The sequence below is a fragment of the Bos indicus genome, chromosome 9 (assembly GCF_029378745.1).
Source record: "Bos indicus isolate NIAB-ARS_2022 breed Sahiwal x Tharparkar chromosome 9, NIAB-ARS_B.indTharparkar_mat_pri_1.0, whole genome shotgun sequence".
Taxonomy (NCBI): domain Eukaryota; kingdom Metazoa; phylum Chordata; class Mammalia; order Artiodactyla; family Bovidae; genus Bos; species Bos indicus.
In genome coordinates, this window is record NC_091768.1 from 79,916,931 (window position 1) to 79,934,415 (window position 17,485).

The 17,485-nt window shown below is 40.0% G+C and overlaps 1 protein-coding gene across 8 annotated transcripts in view; it reads left to right on the forward strand.

The window, feature by feature from the left end:
* The first annotated feature begins 2,830 nt into the window (after positions 1-2,830).
* The window catches only part of ADGRG6 (adhesion G protein-coupled receptor G6), a 153,578-nt gene continuing 138,923 nt past the window's right edge, over positions 2,831-17,485 (forward strand). For 6 of the 8 annotated variants that reach the window (XM_019967514.2, XM_070796264.1, XM_019967515.2 and 3 more), the window contains exons 1-2: positions 2,831-3,249; positions 11,146-11,246. In XM_019967514.2, the coding sequence (XP_019823073.1) occupies positions 3,248-3,249; positions 11,146-11,246 (103 nt within the window). In that variant the 5' untranslated portion in view covers positions 2,831-3,247. Of the gene's footprint in view, positions 3,250-3,311; positions 3,680-11,145; positions 11,247-17,485 lie in introns of those variants that run through there. The other 2 variants (XM_070796267.1, XM_019967517.2) reach the window with 2 other exon arrangements.

Sequence of the window (17,485 nt, forward strand, 5' to 3'; positions counted from 1 at the left end):
GCTTTCTAAGGCCCTCTTGACTTCACATTCCAGGATGTCTGGCTCTAGGTCAGTGATCACACCATTGTGATTATCTGGGTCGTGAAGATCTTTTTTGTACAGTTCTTCTGTGTATTCTTGCCATCTCTTCTTAGTATCTTCTGCTTCTGTTAGGTCCCTACCATTTCTGTCCTTTGTCGAGCCCATCTTTGCATGAAATGTTCCCTTGGTATCTCTAATTTTCTTGAAGAGATCTCTAGTCTTTCCCATTCTGTTGTTTTCCTCTATTTCTTTGCATTGATCACTGAGGAAGGCTTTCTTATCTCTTCTTGCTATTCTTTGGAACTCTGCATTCAGATGCTTATATCTTTCCTTTTCTCCTTTGCTTTTTGCTTCTCTTCTTTTCACAGCTATTTGTAAGGCCTCCCCAGACAGCCATTTTGCTTTTTCACATTTCTTTTCCATGGGGATGGTCTTGATCCCTGTCTCCTGTACAATGTCACGAACCTCCATCCATAGTTCATCCGGCACTCTATCTATCAGGTCTAGGCCCTTAAATCTATTTCTCACTTCCACTGTCTAATCATAAGGGATTTGATTTAGGTCATACCTGAATGGTCTAGTGGTTTTCCCTACTTGCTTCAATTTCAGTCTGAATTTGGCAATAAGGAGTTCATGATCTGAGCCACAGTCAGCTCCTGGTCTTGTTTTTGCTGACTGTATAGAGCTTCTCCATCTTTGGCTGCAAAGAATATAATCAATCTGATTTTGGTGTTGACCATCTGGTAACGTCCATGTGTAGAGTCTTCTCTTGTGTTGTTGGAAGAGGGTGTTTGCTATGACCAGTGCATTTTCTTGGCAAAGCTCTATTAGTCTTTGCCCTGCTTCATTCCATATTCCAAGGCCAAATCTGCCTGTTACTCCAGGTGTTTCTTGACTTCCTACTTTTGCATTCCAGTCCCCTATAATGAAAAGGACATCTTTTTTGGGTGTTAGTTCTAAAAGGTCTTGCAGGTCTTCATAGAACTGTTCAACTTCACTGAACTAAGTGCTACAATTCAATGTCTCTGTTAGTCATATGGTTTATTCATCAAAATAAATACTGATGAAAGTCACAAGAAGAACACACCCTGGATTTTTCAGGCCTCCAGATTTGGTGGCAGTGTTCCAGCATCCTTTGTGCAGATAGCTATCTGTGTTCAAGTCCTGTTCTACCTCTTCTTTTCCACTCCTACTAGTCTGTATCACTAGCCAATCAATGTCATGTACAGATTTTGGCACTTCTGCTTGTGGCCTGTGTGTGCATGCTCACAGTTCACGCTGGGCTCTGGATGCGTATACAGCACTAGCATTTGGTTTTGCCTTCTGTATTTTCATGGATTAGGTGGTGGTACCCAAGGGTGAGGGAACATGTTTCCAAGTGTGAGTCCTTTTTTTCCTCTTCTCATTTCCAAGGGGGTGTGTCCAGATCCCTTTGCCAAGCAGCTACTTTATAGGAGGCCAGGCAGTGGACTTTGCCCACTGAGTAATTGGATTTGCATTTGCAAATCAATCCTGCTGAATATTAGGTGAACATCTAGTCAGTCCCATGTTAATATCCCTTCTTCTTTTTTTTTTTTTTTTTTGTGATGCAGATTTTAAAAGAAAGCATGACTTGTCCAGCCCTATCCCTGAGTCCCAGTGAAGCAGCAGGAGGGGGATGAAGGAGGGTCCCAGGCCAGACTGTGGAGCAAGCAGTTTGTCACCTGCCCTGCCCAGTTTTCGCTTTCATTTAACCCCCCTGCAACCACTCTCAGATCTCTCAGGCTGTTTCTGCTGCCTATCAGCTTCTTTCCAGAAGGGATTTGAACAATTCAAACCAAAGGCAATGTCAAAGCTTTACAGTGTTACCACTCCTTAGGAGTTCTTAGATATGTTTCAACAGAAGACAAAATTCTAAGCCCAAAGGTGAAATTACAGGTGTCAACAATCAGTGGGAGAAGGTAGTGGTGTATTTCTGTGCTGGCCATAGGAATAGGGCGGCTTCCGCAGGTTCCTCTTAAGGCTGGTCTTCATCCTTGATTGGAGAAGGGCGCTCTGAGGGACTCTCACCCCCTCTCTCCCAGCAGGGACCAGGAGATGTGGTGATGGTATGGGGTGGCTGGGTGCGCGCTGAGGACAGACGGCTCACCCTTCACCCTGATAATCATTAGAAAAAGAACAAAAGAAGAGAGGAGTAGGGGGAAGACATGAAAGAAAAGCAAGGAGAAGAGCAAAGAAAGGGACTGAAAAGCAAGAAACAAAAAAGGAGAAAGCAAGGCAATGGCGCGGGAACTTGGCGGCGGGGCTCCGTGCAGACTCGGGTGGGCTGCATCCCGGGGGGACAGGGAGGAGATGTCCCCATCCCCGCGGGCCTTCCGAGCTGCTCAGGTCTCGCAGGGAGGGTCTCCTGAATTCAGGGCGCCCGGCTTCGGGCGACCTCTGGGCCTGCCCCGCCCCCTCCCCCGCCGGGCAGCCGCGCCGGGCCGGGAGCCAGTCTCCCACCCACTCCGGCCCCAGCAACTTGCCCCTCGCTGCCAGCCTGGGGAGTTCCTCTCCCACCCCGCAGCCAGACTCTTCCCTCCAGCCCCGGGGCTGGGATCCTGGGTGGGGCGGCCGCGCCTCCGGGACGGCCCCCGCGGCGGATCAGCGAGGCTGGGGCCGCCCCAGGGCCGCGCGGGGCCCGGCCAGACGCCGCGGGGGCAGCCGCACCTGAGCCCCTGGTCCGGCACACTCGGCGCCGGAAGCGCGGGCGGGGTGGACCGGTCCCGGGAGCAACCCGAGCCTGCGGGGCGGGGTAGAGGGGGAGACTGGAGCCACAAAGCGGGTGACCACGTGCTGCCGCACGCCAGCGGACCCCTCCACCTTCCCGCCCACCCAGCCGCCCTGGGAGCCCCCGGGGCACCCCGAGCACCCAGCACCGGCTCCAAGGCGGACCCAGCCGCTTCCACGTTCTCGCCCTAACTTTCCTCCAACTTCTCCGTAAGGAGGAACCTGCCGCCCCGCCCGCCCCCTGGCCGCGACGATCCGCACTTGAACTCCGCGGCGCCGACCTTCCACCTTGCGCCACCCCGGAGCTGCCCGGGAAACGCCGATGAACTCTCCAGAAAGAGCGTGAAGGAGGAGGGTCCGGCCACCGCGCTCGGCCCAGGTAGGGGCTTCATCGGGGGAACTCGGAGCCGCAGAGCCTGGTGAAGGTGGTGGAGCATGACCGCGCGGCCCCTGGGGACCCCAGCGCAGTGATGCCAACATGTAAGTACCCCCCCTCCCCTTTCAGCTCAGAATTCCTTAACACCTCTTACCTGTGCCCCCTTGCCCTGCCCCCTAACTCCCGGTCCCCGACACCACGGCTTTGTAAAGACTTCAGCCGCACTGAACACCGACAGAATAAACCGGTTTGTCTTCACTTCGCCCCTCGAGGCAATGAGGAGTGAGCTGCTGTTTTGCCAGGCGGAGCTGTAACATGTGTGTGCGGCTGGCTTTTTTTTTTTTTTTTCCCCAGCCAGAGGTAAACCTCACGTTTGGGCGGCGTAAAGCATAATAAAAAAGGGCAGGGCTTCAAGAATGGGGAAAACGTTTTCGATTCAAATGCAACAAGAAGTCACAGGCGCGGTCGCTCCATCCAGGGGCCGGGCCCTGCCAAGAAGGCGCTCTCCTGGATCAGCACCTGGGGGCTTGGAAGGTACTAGTATGCGGAGAGAATGTTGACTTTACACATTGTCACCCTTGACTGTAGAAGTTATTCTTGGATCTTTGGGTTGTTTGAATGATTTTTTTTTTTTTAAAGCGCGCAGAAAAGGTTCTCCGTGTACTTGACAGATTAAAAAGTCCTTAAAGAAGATGCCATTTTACGTGATAGGATCTTGAAGAGGCTTGTGTAGAAGCAGGAGTGGGGGGTGTAGGGCGAGGAAACGCTTAGAGAAACCTGATGTGTTTTGTTTGTATGGACTTGTCCTCCAAGTGGTGAGGTGCCTCAGGGCGACCCCGCTGAAGGGCCCCCAGCACCAATTAGCTTTGCCTTCCAAAATGGAAAAAGGAAGGTTGTTCTCGAAAGACCCAGCTTATTTTTGTGGCCAACTCAGAAGTTACTTTTTCTTGTAACATATAATTTTCCCTCTGGTGTTTTGTTTAATCTTGGGCAGACATCTGGACAGACATTTAACTCCCTTCCACTGACTAATATACAAGAGTTTCTAGAAATTGATAAACACCCTTCTTCCCCCAACTTTTGGAGCCTTACTTATTTCCACTTAAATTTCCTCTTTCAATTTAATACCTGGGAAAAAACCTGCCCCTCAGGCCTGCCTTTTTCCATTCCTTGGACCTTCTGCCTTACTCCCTCCAGCACACATTTTCAAAATAGGAAAAAGGGTTAGTGTCCAGAAGCCTAGCCCTTGGCCGGTCTGTTCCTGGTAGTGAGCGGTATAATTAGAAAGGAACCACTTATTTTTATTAAACTGCATGTGAAGTCATTCCACACCTGTGAGTTTGAAACTTTCATTTACCCAGTGGGATCAGCAAGGTATAACCTGAAAGAATTTATTTTGGGATGTGGCCAAATAGCTTCATATAAGACTTATTCTTATATACAGGCAACACATTTTGAATGAATGTGAGTTTGTTTTAAGCTTCAGTTTTTCCTGAAAATACATAGTAAGGGTTTTAATAGCAGATGTTTGTCTAGCTTTCTATAAGCTTTCCTAGGTGATTTGGACCTTATGGGGGAAAAACTACATTATACATGAAAAAAAATATAAATACCAGGTTTTAAAAGATGTGAAACTGATCAAGTAATGTTAAAATTTCCTGGTTATGAAATTATGTAGTCCATTTGATTATATATGATTTTAAAAAATCTTAATGTCATTATACAGTACAAGCATGGATATTTAATCACAAAATTATTACTCTGATTCAAGTTTTTTATTGAGCTATTTTGACAGAATGTTTTTCCATTTCTTGTCAGATTGCAACTTTTTCTTTTTTCCTGGTTATAATTCATATGGAATGGTTTAAGATTATCTGATTCTTTTTAGATATCAGTATATTAGGATATATGGAAGTAATACCCTTTTCAAGGTAAATATTCCTACTATCTCATTGAAAATGTAATTATAATTTAAATTTTTAATTTTGATAGATTCAAATATACGAATTGTTTGAATATGTTTTCTGCCTACTCTTGTGGATAAAGAGTGTTTATATATTAGTACACTCAAGTTGTGGAATTAGAGACTTTACAAATATACTTTGGAGTTGTAGTGGCTGCATAATTTTAAATTTTAGTAGATTTAGCAAGACTTGCATTAATTGGTCTCAAGCTGCATGAAGCTACTGTTCCATTTATGGCTTATATAAATTACATGACATTGTGCTTTTCCAGTGTGAATGGTGAATGAGGCTATTGTCTCTTGGCTTATGGGAAATATTAGAAGCTTGTAGTTTTACTGCCCAAGTGGACACGTCACTTTGATTTCTGGAAATAATGATCTGAAAGAGAATCAGTTTACATATTAAAAATAAACTGACAGCTACTTCCTTAAACCTGACTTTTTCTGACTGCCCATGTCTTACAAGGGTTTACATTTCTAATGCGATGATCAAAAGTTTCTAGAGACCATTTAGACTTTAGACTAAATAAAAAAAGACTTTGTTCAGTGTGTGTGGCATGCTTGGGCAAAATTGCATCTTTCCACTTTGTTTCTAATTGGATGACATTAAAACATTATCTGCATTGGACGACGTGAAGAAGCACAGCAAGTGACTGGGGCTATAAACATTTAAAGGCCATTTCAGTCATAACTAAAAATGCCAATAAAACTTGAGTGCACTACCTGAGTGTCATCTTACTCTCCCTTATTAACATTACTCAGGATGGAATTACTTGGAATGCCTTAAGGAAAACTTCAATATTGCTGTAATGAAAACATTTACAACAAATATGACCAAGGCTTAACATATTTAGTATAGAATTGGTTAAAAAAAATCACTAGAAAAGAAAATGTTTATAATGGAAATTAACTATACAAATCATTCAATATGCCAATCCAAATAAAGGAAATCCAAATGAGACATTATGTTTTCTATCAAACTGGCAATGATTAAAGCAATATTACCCAGTAGTGATGAGAGGCTCATTAGATAAACACTGATACTCTTCATTGTAAAACTGTACATATGTATTTACCTCTACTTAGAAATAATTTTAAACCTCCAGAGAAGTTGCAAAAATAACACGAAGAACTCTTGACACAGAATCACTTATTGTAAATATTTACCCCATTTGTTTTATCATTTTTCTTATCTTCTCCTTTCCCCTGTCTGTAGACACACACACACACACACACACACACACACTCTCTTTTTTCCCTGAATCATCTGAAAGTAACTTACATTTACTGGGGCTTCAGGGTTTATTTATTTAATTGAAATTTTTGTTGAGGTATTTGTTGATTCACATGCAGTTTTAAAAAATAATACAGAGACAGCCCAGGTACTCTTTACCCGGTTCCTCCCAATGCTGACATTTTGCAAAACTAGAGTACAATATCACAACCAGGATACTGATACAATACACCTCTCTTTTTCAGATTTTCCCAGTTTCACATGTGTTTGTGTGAAGGTGTGTGTATTTCTCATGATTGCTTAATTTCATCTATGTAAAGCCAGTTATGTATATTATAGCTCAAGTAAGGGGCAAGATTTGTACAGATTTCAAGAATTATAAACCTTTATGCTTTTTTAAAGTGAGGAGTGAACCCAACTTAATAAAAGAACTTACTTTAAGTAATATAATAGCACTTCATTATTTAGGCTCAAGAACATGATCTTTAACCAGAAGATGAAACAAAATTATAAGCAGGCTTAAATAAACCAAATTACCATGCTTTTTATTCTGGAAGAATTGAGGCATTCTCTGTGCTACTCCTCATGTCCCTTCCTGAAAAGATTTGCCATCGAAATACAATTGGGATATAGAGAAAGAAGTTAATTCTGACTACTGCTAATATTAAGAAAATTAGTACCATGTTAATTTCTCCACCAATTTCAGAATCTCTTCACTAGTTTCTCTTTAATTGTGACTTTTTAGAGGAGTCAGTAGGAGTAAAGAGATGTAAGACAGTAGTTTTTTTTTTTTTTTAATTTATTTTTAATTGGAGGATAATTGCTTTACAACGTGGTGTTGGTTTCTGCCTTACAACAGTGTGAATCAACCATAAGTATTCATGTATCCCCTCCTCTTGACCCTCCCTCACCCCTCCACCCTATTCCACCCTCTAGGTCATCACAGAATACTGGGGAGGTTTTTTAGATTATTTCAGTGATGCGTTTGGATTAAATGGTGTCTATATTCCTATAAAAGGGCTGAGTTCTAAAACTTTCTGATGCAAGATTTAAGTACGTTGCATCTTGCAGTCTATATACGTTGAAGAGTGAGTTTCCAATAGAGTTAGCTTGGTTCTCAAAAAGGACCATTGAGTTGGAAGCCAGGTGACCCAGGAGGTCCTTTTGATTTTGCTATCACTGATTATGTGATCTTGGGCAAGTAGCTTAAACATCATAGTTTTTTCATTTGTGAAATGATGGGTTTTATTCCATAACTTTTAGATTCTTTTCAGGTTATGGAAGTCTATGACTCTGTTTTACTTAAAAACTATTCCTGTTCTTTTCAATAGAACGCTGAGACCACAACTGGAGTGACACAAAATTATACTCTGTTTTTTTGTAGTTCCTGTTTGGAACCTTAGTAACCCTGTTCAGGATTTTCCATTCTTGTGAGAAAGTTGTTTAAATCCCAGGGATGTGTGTTTGCTAAGTGATCCCTTGAGAAGACAGACAGTGCTTTCCTCCCTCTGTTCTATTCTTAATTTATTTGTTTCTGTTCTTCAGTAAGCAGTTAAGTGGATGAAAGTTGGCGTGTCATATGGTTTATGTTGGGTACAAGTGCTTGCCCTGTCCTGGGTTCCTTTGCTGTACAACCTGATGGAGTCCTGAGAACTGGAATGCATTAAGCTCTTGGTTGCCATTTGCGGCTCTTGTCTAATAGGACTGTAGGCAGCTTTTGTAAAATAGCTTCAGGAGAGAATATGGAACTCCTAAGTGTCAGCACCTTTTTTAGCAAAAGAAAGTTGCATGAGCACGTGAAACAGACACCGTGAAATTGAGTGTCACCAAACTAAGGAACGTCATTCCCTGAGTATTGTTTAGAAGACATGGGAACATAAGAGAAGGGCACTATTCACTAATAGTGTCCTGATGCTGATAAAGGAAGATTGTCATGTGCCACAAAGATTGAGAAGCTTCACTTCTCCTGGGCTAATATTCTTTCTGTTAATGTCTATGAGGCTACCATCCAGGCTTCATTGGTTTGCCTGTTTGTTTCTCTGGGCCTCAGTTTCCTCCTCCATAAACGAAGAGGTTAGACTTTATCTCTGGCCCTTCCAGCTCTAAATTTCTTTGAATATATGATTGTTCTTTAGTCTCAGAAGTACACTTTTCCACGCTCAGCATGAATGGGAAACACCTCATAAATCCAGCATCAATGGAAAATGGGCCCTTCTTCCAAATGAATGAACTTTCCATGAGACAAAGGTTTACTGGCCACCCTTTTCAAAACCCTCGTTAAGTTCTATGCAATGTTAATCTAGTTCTTTCTGTAATATTCTATTTACAGAAGAGAAAATAGGTTCAGAATTTAAAGTACTTGCCCCCTCAAAACACACAGTAGATAGAGGTACCAGGATGTAACTATCTGTGCTATTCCAGAGTTCACATCCATTATCATTTTGTTATTATCAATGACTCACTGGGATTTCCCAAGTGGCACACTGGTAAAGAATCCATCTGCCAATGCAGGAGATGCAAGAGACATGGGTTTGATCCCTGGGTTGCAAAGATCCCCTGGAAAAGGAATTGGCAGCCCACTCCAGCATTCTTGCCTGGAAATCCCCATGGACAGAGGAAACTGACGGACTATAGTCTAGGGGGTCACAAAGAGTTGGACACAACTGAGCGATTGAGCATGGCGAATGATTCACTAGAACATCTTGCTTCTCATGTAAGCAGTAACACTGCTTTTAATTTCAAATATTTTGGATGGATGTATTTGAAAATATACCTCCCATTCAAAAATACCTTTTACATTAATATTTTAAAATTTTTATTGGTACAGTTGATTTACAATGTTGTGCAAAAGTACTATGTAGCCTTTTTCTTGTGTAGAGTTGGTTTCTGCTAAGAGCTGTGTGATGCTGGGGCTTCTAGTTTGGTGACTATAAAATAACATGAACAGAATCAGATACTATTTTAAACTTCTTCTTTCATGGCATACTTGAATAGTCTATTTCATCTTTGTTCCAAGGAGATCCCAGAAATAGCTACAAAGTCAATAGATTGGTGTTGGTTTATAATATTGATCTTATTGTCTCTTCTTGGTAAAGTCCTTTTTTTTCTTACTTCACTGTTGACAGAATAACCACATATATATTAAAATGCTCAGGATGATAGTAACAATAAAAATAGCTAATATTATTGAACACTTGGGCTTCCCTGGTGGCTCAGCAGTAAAGAATCTGCCTGCCAGTGCAGGAGACACAGGTTTGATCCCTGGGTTGGGAAGATCCCCTGGAAAAGAGAATGGCTACCCACTCCGGTATTCTTGCCTTGGAAATCCCATGGACAGAGGAGCCTGCTGGGCTACAGTCCAGGGGGTCACAAAAGAGTCGGACACGTCTTAGCGACTAAACAACAACAACACTGAGCACTTGCTGAATGTTAGACACATTTCTTAAAAGACATGATTTGACTTAATCATCCACCAGCTCCATGGACTAGATTGATGTTCCTGTTTTACAGGTGAAAACTAGGAGGTACAAGGTGGTCAAGTCAATTTTCCAAGGATTACCTAGTTCATCAGTAGCAAACTCAGGTCTGTCTTGACTCCAGAGCTTATTCTCTTTGCTACTTAAGTAGTCTCTACTTAACAGTCTCTCAGATAAGTTAGAAGGGCAGGCTTGAGGCAAGTGCAAGAATCAGTTTAATGTCTGATTTTTATTATTCAAGTATTTCTGTTACCACTTTCTGATTTTCTGTTTATTATACATTTTTTCCAGATAAGCAACCTTCAGGTAAAGAAGTATTTTACTCTGACTCCAAAGCATTGTTTTAGTTGCTCCTCTTTTAGAAATAAAATGATTCCCAATTATCACTTATAATGAAAGTAACTCTTGGGATTTTAAGATCTGGAGGTTTCCTTCTGCCACTCACCTTTCTTCCTGCTTCGTGACTCTCCTGCTCACCAGTTCATTCGTGGTTCCTTTTTGTGACTGCCTTTCACACCCACTGCCCCCTTCAGTGGTCTGCCTCTTTTGATAGGGCTACGTCAATGGAAGGTAGCATGCCACTGTCTTCAGCCAAAATAATATGGATGTTCCCATCTAACTCATTAAGCATAATTTTGAGTTTAGAGGTAAGACTATTGTACAGAGAATTGACGGTCTTCAAAGCACCACCCCTCCATTTAATGTCATTTATTAGTTTCTTCAATACTTGGTATTTACTAGCCGTTTAAAAACATTGATAACTATTAATATATATAATTTTAGAACTAACATTAGTACTAGTTAAGCTTCAGTACTTAATTTTAGAGGAAAGAAAAAAGTTTGGGTGCTTTGATTTTAATATTTCCACTTGTAAAGCAGCAGATATTATAAAATAAAAACATTTCCTTAGAGTTTAAATTTCTGGGAGATTATAGAAGAGGTTGATAAAAGCATCCTCTTGGTACTCAGATGGGCATGTGACTGATGATGCTGAAGATTGATGCTAGAATTGTTTTTTTTTTTTAAATAAGTGATTTTTTCCCTTGAATTATCAGAATACTTCCCCATCTTTTTGCAGGAATCATCTATTATATACCTCTGATAAGGAAGTTGTCACCAAGTAGCAAATAAAATGCATGGGTTTTTTTCTTTTAGCTAATTAGCTTAAAAGGGAATCCTTAGTTTATCATCTTCAAGGTTTCTTTTCTTATTTGGAAGCAAGGCGGGAAAAAGTTCTTTCTCAGTCCCTGCCAGAAACCTACAACGTTTTCTGACCGAATGCTTTACTAAGCCTAAGTGTCCTGATCGTTGCTTTCTCTCATGGCAGGATGTTTCACTCAGACCGAATGTGGAGCTGTCATTGGAAATGGAAGCCAAGTTCTCTTTTGTTCTTATTTGCTTTGTGTCTTGTGTATGCTCCTCTCTCAGGTAAGTAAGACTTTTTCTTTAAAACTCTGTGTTTAATAATGATGACATTGCCTTCAGTGTAAGTGTGCCTTTTATTTGTTGACTTTTTCTGTCCTTACAGGCTCTATGGGCCTCTCATTCCTCTTGAATTATGTGTGAATTCTATTACTTTATCGTTTTATTTTCTTTGATCTTCGCTACATTTCTTTTATTTATTTATCTAGCCCATATTGAATGATAAGATAGCTACATACCTGACATTAAAAGTGTGCTAGCTGTGTTCTACGACTGAATATACAGCACTTAACTCTATTTTCAAGTTTTCATTCAGTTCTTTACGAAAAGTAGAGACTTTGTTATTATTCTGATTTTATTGCCATGTATGAGACAGGAATTTGGAATTAAGTTTTTAGACCATGAAGTAGTCGCCTTAAAATGATGTGACAAAGTTTATTTTAATTACAGTACTTTTGGAATGAAGATATTTAATTTTTGAAATGAGTACAATTTTTTTCTCAACTTTGAAACAAGGCCTTTTTAGCTGTTATTGAAAGCCAAATTTTCTATAAACAGCTAGTTATGTGAATGAGACAATAGGAACCTGAGGAATGTTAATGATCTTTAAAAGTTACCTGATTTTGTTGCTTGAGCAAACTGAATTTCTCTTGTGCCCATTTTATTTTGCTTTTTTTTTTTTAACAGCTATATTTATTCAGTTTATTATATTTTCCTTTAGAATGAAATCGTTACTCATGAAGTCTTATATACTGATTACTTGGAATTTACTCAAGATTTCATATGTTCCATATTTATAATATACCTGTATGTTATTATAAATAATACATATAACAAATCATGGAAATAGATTGCTAAAATTGCTTATTCATAGATCAAGATATTCAACTGGAGTATTTAATATATAAATACTTTTTTCCCAAGTCATCACGTATTTTAAGAGTTTCAGCTACTTAGTTGGAAAATCCCTGGTACTTAATGTTTAATGGTTTCCAAACAAAACTGAACTTTGAGTGGTTTTTTGGTATATTTGTTTCAGTTTCATTAGAAGTCTATTTTTCTGTTACTTTCATTGTCAGAAAGAAGAAGCATGCTTGTAAAGAGATCTGAAAATTGTATATATGTTGGGTTTTATCATGTACAGTTGAACTACTTCTTGACTTTCAAAAGTGCTTCTCCAAGAGTCAATTACATGATGTAAGATGAATTAGGAGATTAAAGTTAGTTGAGGTCTGTTTACTTTCATTTTGTTAGGTCATGGCATTTGTAAATTTTCAAGGTTTCTTCAAGAATCAAATTGGGACTTTTTCTTTTAGATGTCAGTATGCTAATTGATATGTGCACATTCATTATTCTTATCATGTGAATAAATTACATGAAACCCATGTTTTTAGACTAAACAAATAAGGTCAACTGAGCTGAGACCAGGGTGGGGCAGGGGAAGCACCTGGGATGTACAATTTCAGGAGACTGTCATTCTCAAGGGTACGGGAATCAGAGTGCTTAAATGTATTTTTAAGTTACTGTCTGACACGAGAAATCTTTTGAAGGAATTTCTCTTATTACTCCACATGGTGTGTGTATCACCTAAGGCTTTGTGACAGAGAGTTACCTGTGTTTACTCATGAAGCCAGCATATTTTGTATCTATACGTCTTACACGTGACTCACTTAAAATGCCACCGCCTTCCACATGAATAGCTGAACTCACAGAAGTACTTTAGGGGCTATTACTGGCATTTTTATACAGAATTTTTGCCTTAACTCAGTAGAGGGTTCATGAAAATAATGCATATTAAAACTTTACTATCAATATATCTAATTTTCAGAGTCCTATCTTTAAATCATGGTGTAATATCGCTATATTTTTAAAGCGATATTTTATGCTTAACTGTGATTTTTGTCTCTGTATAGGAACTCTGACTTTTTTCACTTCTATGGATGACCCCTGGATGATCTCATTGAATCCAGTGTTTTTAAGTGGCATCTTGATTGCCAGTGTCTCCTCAGTACTTATCTTTATCTTTGGCCAGAGCCCCTTTCTGGACCCTGGAGTTACCTCTTGGATTGCCTGTCCTCAGGCACTTGGATGTATAATAGGCCTCAAACTTCACATGTGTGAACAAGATTCTTGATTCCTACCTCCTATCCCCAAATCTGCTTCACTCTCATGCATTCCAGTACATCCTCAGCTCAGTTCAGTCGCTCAGTCGTGACCGACTCTTTGCGACCCCATAGACTGCAGCACACCAGGCTTCCCTGTCCATCACCAACTCCCGGAGCTTGCTCAAACTCATGTACATCGAGTCTGTGATGCCATCCAACCATCTCATTCTCCGTCGTCCCTTTCTTCTCCTGCCTTCAGTCTTTCCCAATACCTCCTACTTCCTGCTATTCTCTCCTAAAGTCACTGTTTTTTAGACACGTGTTCTTTCTATTCCTTGACTGTGCTTTCTCAGTACCCTTTTCTCCCTAATCTTGGTTCTTTCTTGATACTCAGGCCTTAATCATTACCATCTCAGATAAGCCTGCTTATCCCCCAATACAAAGGAGCCTTGTGGTCACTCTCGTTTTACCTTTAGTGATAACCTGTTGATTTTGGTTACTCTTCTGCTTGTTAATGTTTTGTTAATTTGACTGCTATAGCTGGATTGGAGGGTTGGCAAAACCTCTTGATTGTTGAGATTGACACTTAGTTCGGATGATTAAAAATTAGGATCCTATAGTTTGATTCTGATAATATCCACACTTTACCTCATAACATAGAACTACAACTTTGAGTCTTCTAGGCAAGTTAACATTTGTAGTTTTGTGGACATTTACAAAGCAAATAGTATACAAGGTTTATACCCTTCAGGATTTTAAAAAGTAATAAAGAAAAAGAATGCCTTGTCTTTTGACAGCTGATGAATATAATTTTTAAGAAGAACTACAGCAGTATGACCTTTGAATATTTAAACTGGCCCCACAGAAGTACAAATTACAAAATGTGATTGTTTTTTACCCACTCCTTGATAATATTTAGGAAGGCTGATAACATCCAGTATTATCAAAGTTTGGGTAAAAGGCATGCACTAACATGGCGGCTCTGTCTTTTGGGATAAAACATGGAATGATACACATCAGGTTTTAAAATGGATTATTACAGGGGCATAAAATGGATTATTTTAGGGTGGGAGTGAGAAGCAGGAAAGCGATGGAACTTCATACAACTACAAATTGTTTGCCTTGTTACAGTGAGCGTGTATTATTTTAGTAATTTGGGGAAACAAAAAATCTTGATGAAATGCTTTGGTGTTAAAAAAACGCATTAAAATATTGGCCAGAGAGACTGTTGACATGTTATGAATATTACACTTTTCTGTTAATTACGACCGTTACTCTAGCTGTTCCTTCACTTGATAAGAATCTCCAAATGGTGTTTCAAATAAGAACCTCTTTTTATGTAGCGTTACACGCTATAGCTCTGAAGATGAATGATGATATCTCAAGCAGACAGAAGGTTGTGGCTTCAAACAGAGTGGGAAACAAACAGCCAAGAGCCAATGAATTCCTTAGCAACCAGGAGGCTGTTTCCACACAGATAGTCTTAGTCACGAGCGCTGAGGGAGGAGCCTCCCTTCGCTCCTGAAAATCGATGACATCAGCAGATTATTTCAAAACTCAGTGTTATGTTGATATCTACTATAGGGCAACAGCTAAAGGGGGAAATGTTTCTGAAAGTACAGTCTGACCTGAATTGTGTACTTTCTAGCCCAGAGCACTGCACGGTTCTGGAAGGCAGATGATTGAGCTAAAGAAAGCTTGTGCTTTTTTTGGATGTGTTTGTATGTTCATTTTTCTCATGATCATAGAATGGGCCATTATTCTATCAGTTACATCGCAATCTGTGACGGACTATTAGACATCTTTTATACATGTTTTGTATTTGCTCAACAGGCTTTCCAATGCATAGAAAAATAATATTTTTATAAATCTCCTAGTTGTTTTGTTTTTTCCTAGCCATTTTAGTATGAATATGTCATTAATTCACTGAAGAAGGAAATGGCAACCCACTCCAGTATCTTTGCATTAATTACTAAATAAGTATATCTGGAAGGTCAGAAATAAGGATCTACTTGTGTAAACTATTCTTATCAAGTGAGGAAAGCGCCAGAGTAATGCTTAAGTGACAAACAGAAAATCATATGATGATAAATGTTTGTGGGTTCTTTCCTTCAGTCAGGGTCAAAATGCTCCAAATTACCCTCTGAGGCTTTCAGCTAAAAGGCTGTGTTCCCATTTTACACTTCAGTTTAGAAGAGCCAGTGTGACTGAATAGCAAACCTCAGAAAGTTACATACAGAAGTCTCTTTGATGCATCTTCCCTGTAGATAAGTTACCTCATATTCCTGTGAAATGATCTGAATTTGATGTAGGTAAATATGAAATCTTACACTGGGGTCATAAAGTCAATTACATAAATGTGGAATGGGGGTGACTCCTCTTGTCACCACGGTGACAGTATCACATGACTAAGCGGTGTGACGGGTGTCCAGGGACACTGACACCACTTAGGAATGAAGCATTAGGAAAGGGAGGGCACTGTACAGAGTCCTCCCCTTCACTGGTCAGATCACATTTGTCTCCAGGCTTGGCTGTCATCCTTTAGAGAGAGTTGGTAAACAGTTTGTAGACCAGGCAGATCAGGCTGGTGATGAGTCTCTAGTAATCTGAGGAATGTTTTAGAGCATCTCTGCTCCACTGTGTTATGTGAGGCTTCTGTGAGGCTGGCTGGGCTGCAGCTGTGGCCTCATGTCCTTTGAGTCAGCCACCACAGTGCTGCTTTGGTGTAACAGCTTGGTCTTTTTGAGAGAGGAAAAGTCTTACAGAATTAAAAAAAAAAATGACTTAAATGGTACATTTACTTTGGAACAGTGAAGTCAGTAGGAATGAAATGGTGGTCTTTGGATAGAGTGGTCATTTGGAAGTGATAACAGACTTAGTCTGAATATTTTGGGGTTGATGTTTCAAGTACTAAATGGCTTTTAGTAATCGCTTGCCAAAAGATAAAACCAGCTGTCCTTTGAAATTGCCATCACTGGCGATGAAGAAAGAATGCAGAAGGAATCTTAATATTGAAGAGAATTTTCTACTAAAAACCATGAAGGCCTCCTCAGTCTCCAGTTTAATCATAGAGTGAGTGTGTGTGTATAGTCTTTTTTTTTTTTAATCTTTCACACCCCACTTTGGTAACCATAAATTTGTTTTCTGTCTTTGTGAATCTGTCTCTGTTTTGTAAGTAAGTTCATCAGAACTGCTTTTTGTTGTTATTGTTGTTCAGTTGCTAAATCATATCTGACTCTTTGCGATCCCATGAATTGCAGCGTGCCAGAAGGAGCCTGGTGGGCTTCCGCCTATGGGGTCACACAGAGTCCGACAAACTGAAGCGACTTAGCAGCAGCAGCAGGCCTCCCTGTCCTTCATCATCTCCCAGAGTTTGTTCAGACTCATGTCCATTGACTTGGTGATGCCATCCAACCCTCTCATCCTCTTAGGTCCCACGTATAAGTAATATCATGTGGTATTTGTCTTTCTCTATCTGACTTACTTCACTTTGTAAGATAATCTCTAGGTCGATTCATTTTGCTACAGAGAGGGTCTTTTTTTTTTGATATACACATCGTTTTTTTTTTTTTTTTTTTCTTTTTACTACTTTTGTCTTTTAATCTTCTACTAGTTTTTTTTAAGTGGTTGATACTGCTACTTTATCAGTGAGAATATTTTCTTTCATAATTTTTGTATTTCTAGTTTTGGCTTTTTCTTTTTCACTTAGAAAAATCCTTTTAACATTTCTTTTAAGATCATTTAGTGGTGGAAAACTCCCTTGGCTTTTGCTTGTGTATAAAGCTCTTTATATCTCCTTCCATTTTGACTGGTAGCTTTGCTAACTAGGATATTTTTGGTCAAAGGTTTCTTTTTGTTTGTTTGTTTTTGTTTTGTTTTAAATTTCAGTGCCTTGAGTATACCATGTCACTCACTTCTGGCCTGTGAAATTTGGGCTAAAATGTCAACTGATAGTTTTATCTGAGTTCCCTTGTATGTAACTAGTTACTTTTTTCCTGTTACTTTTAAGAGTTTTAATTTTTATATTGCCATGTTAATTATAATGTGTCCTGGTGTGGACCTTTTTGGGGTCATCTGATTTGGAAGTCTGTGCTTCCTGGACCAGTATGTCTGTTTCCTTCTCCAGGTTATGAAAGTTTT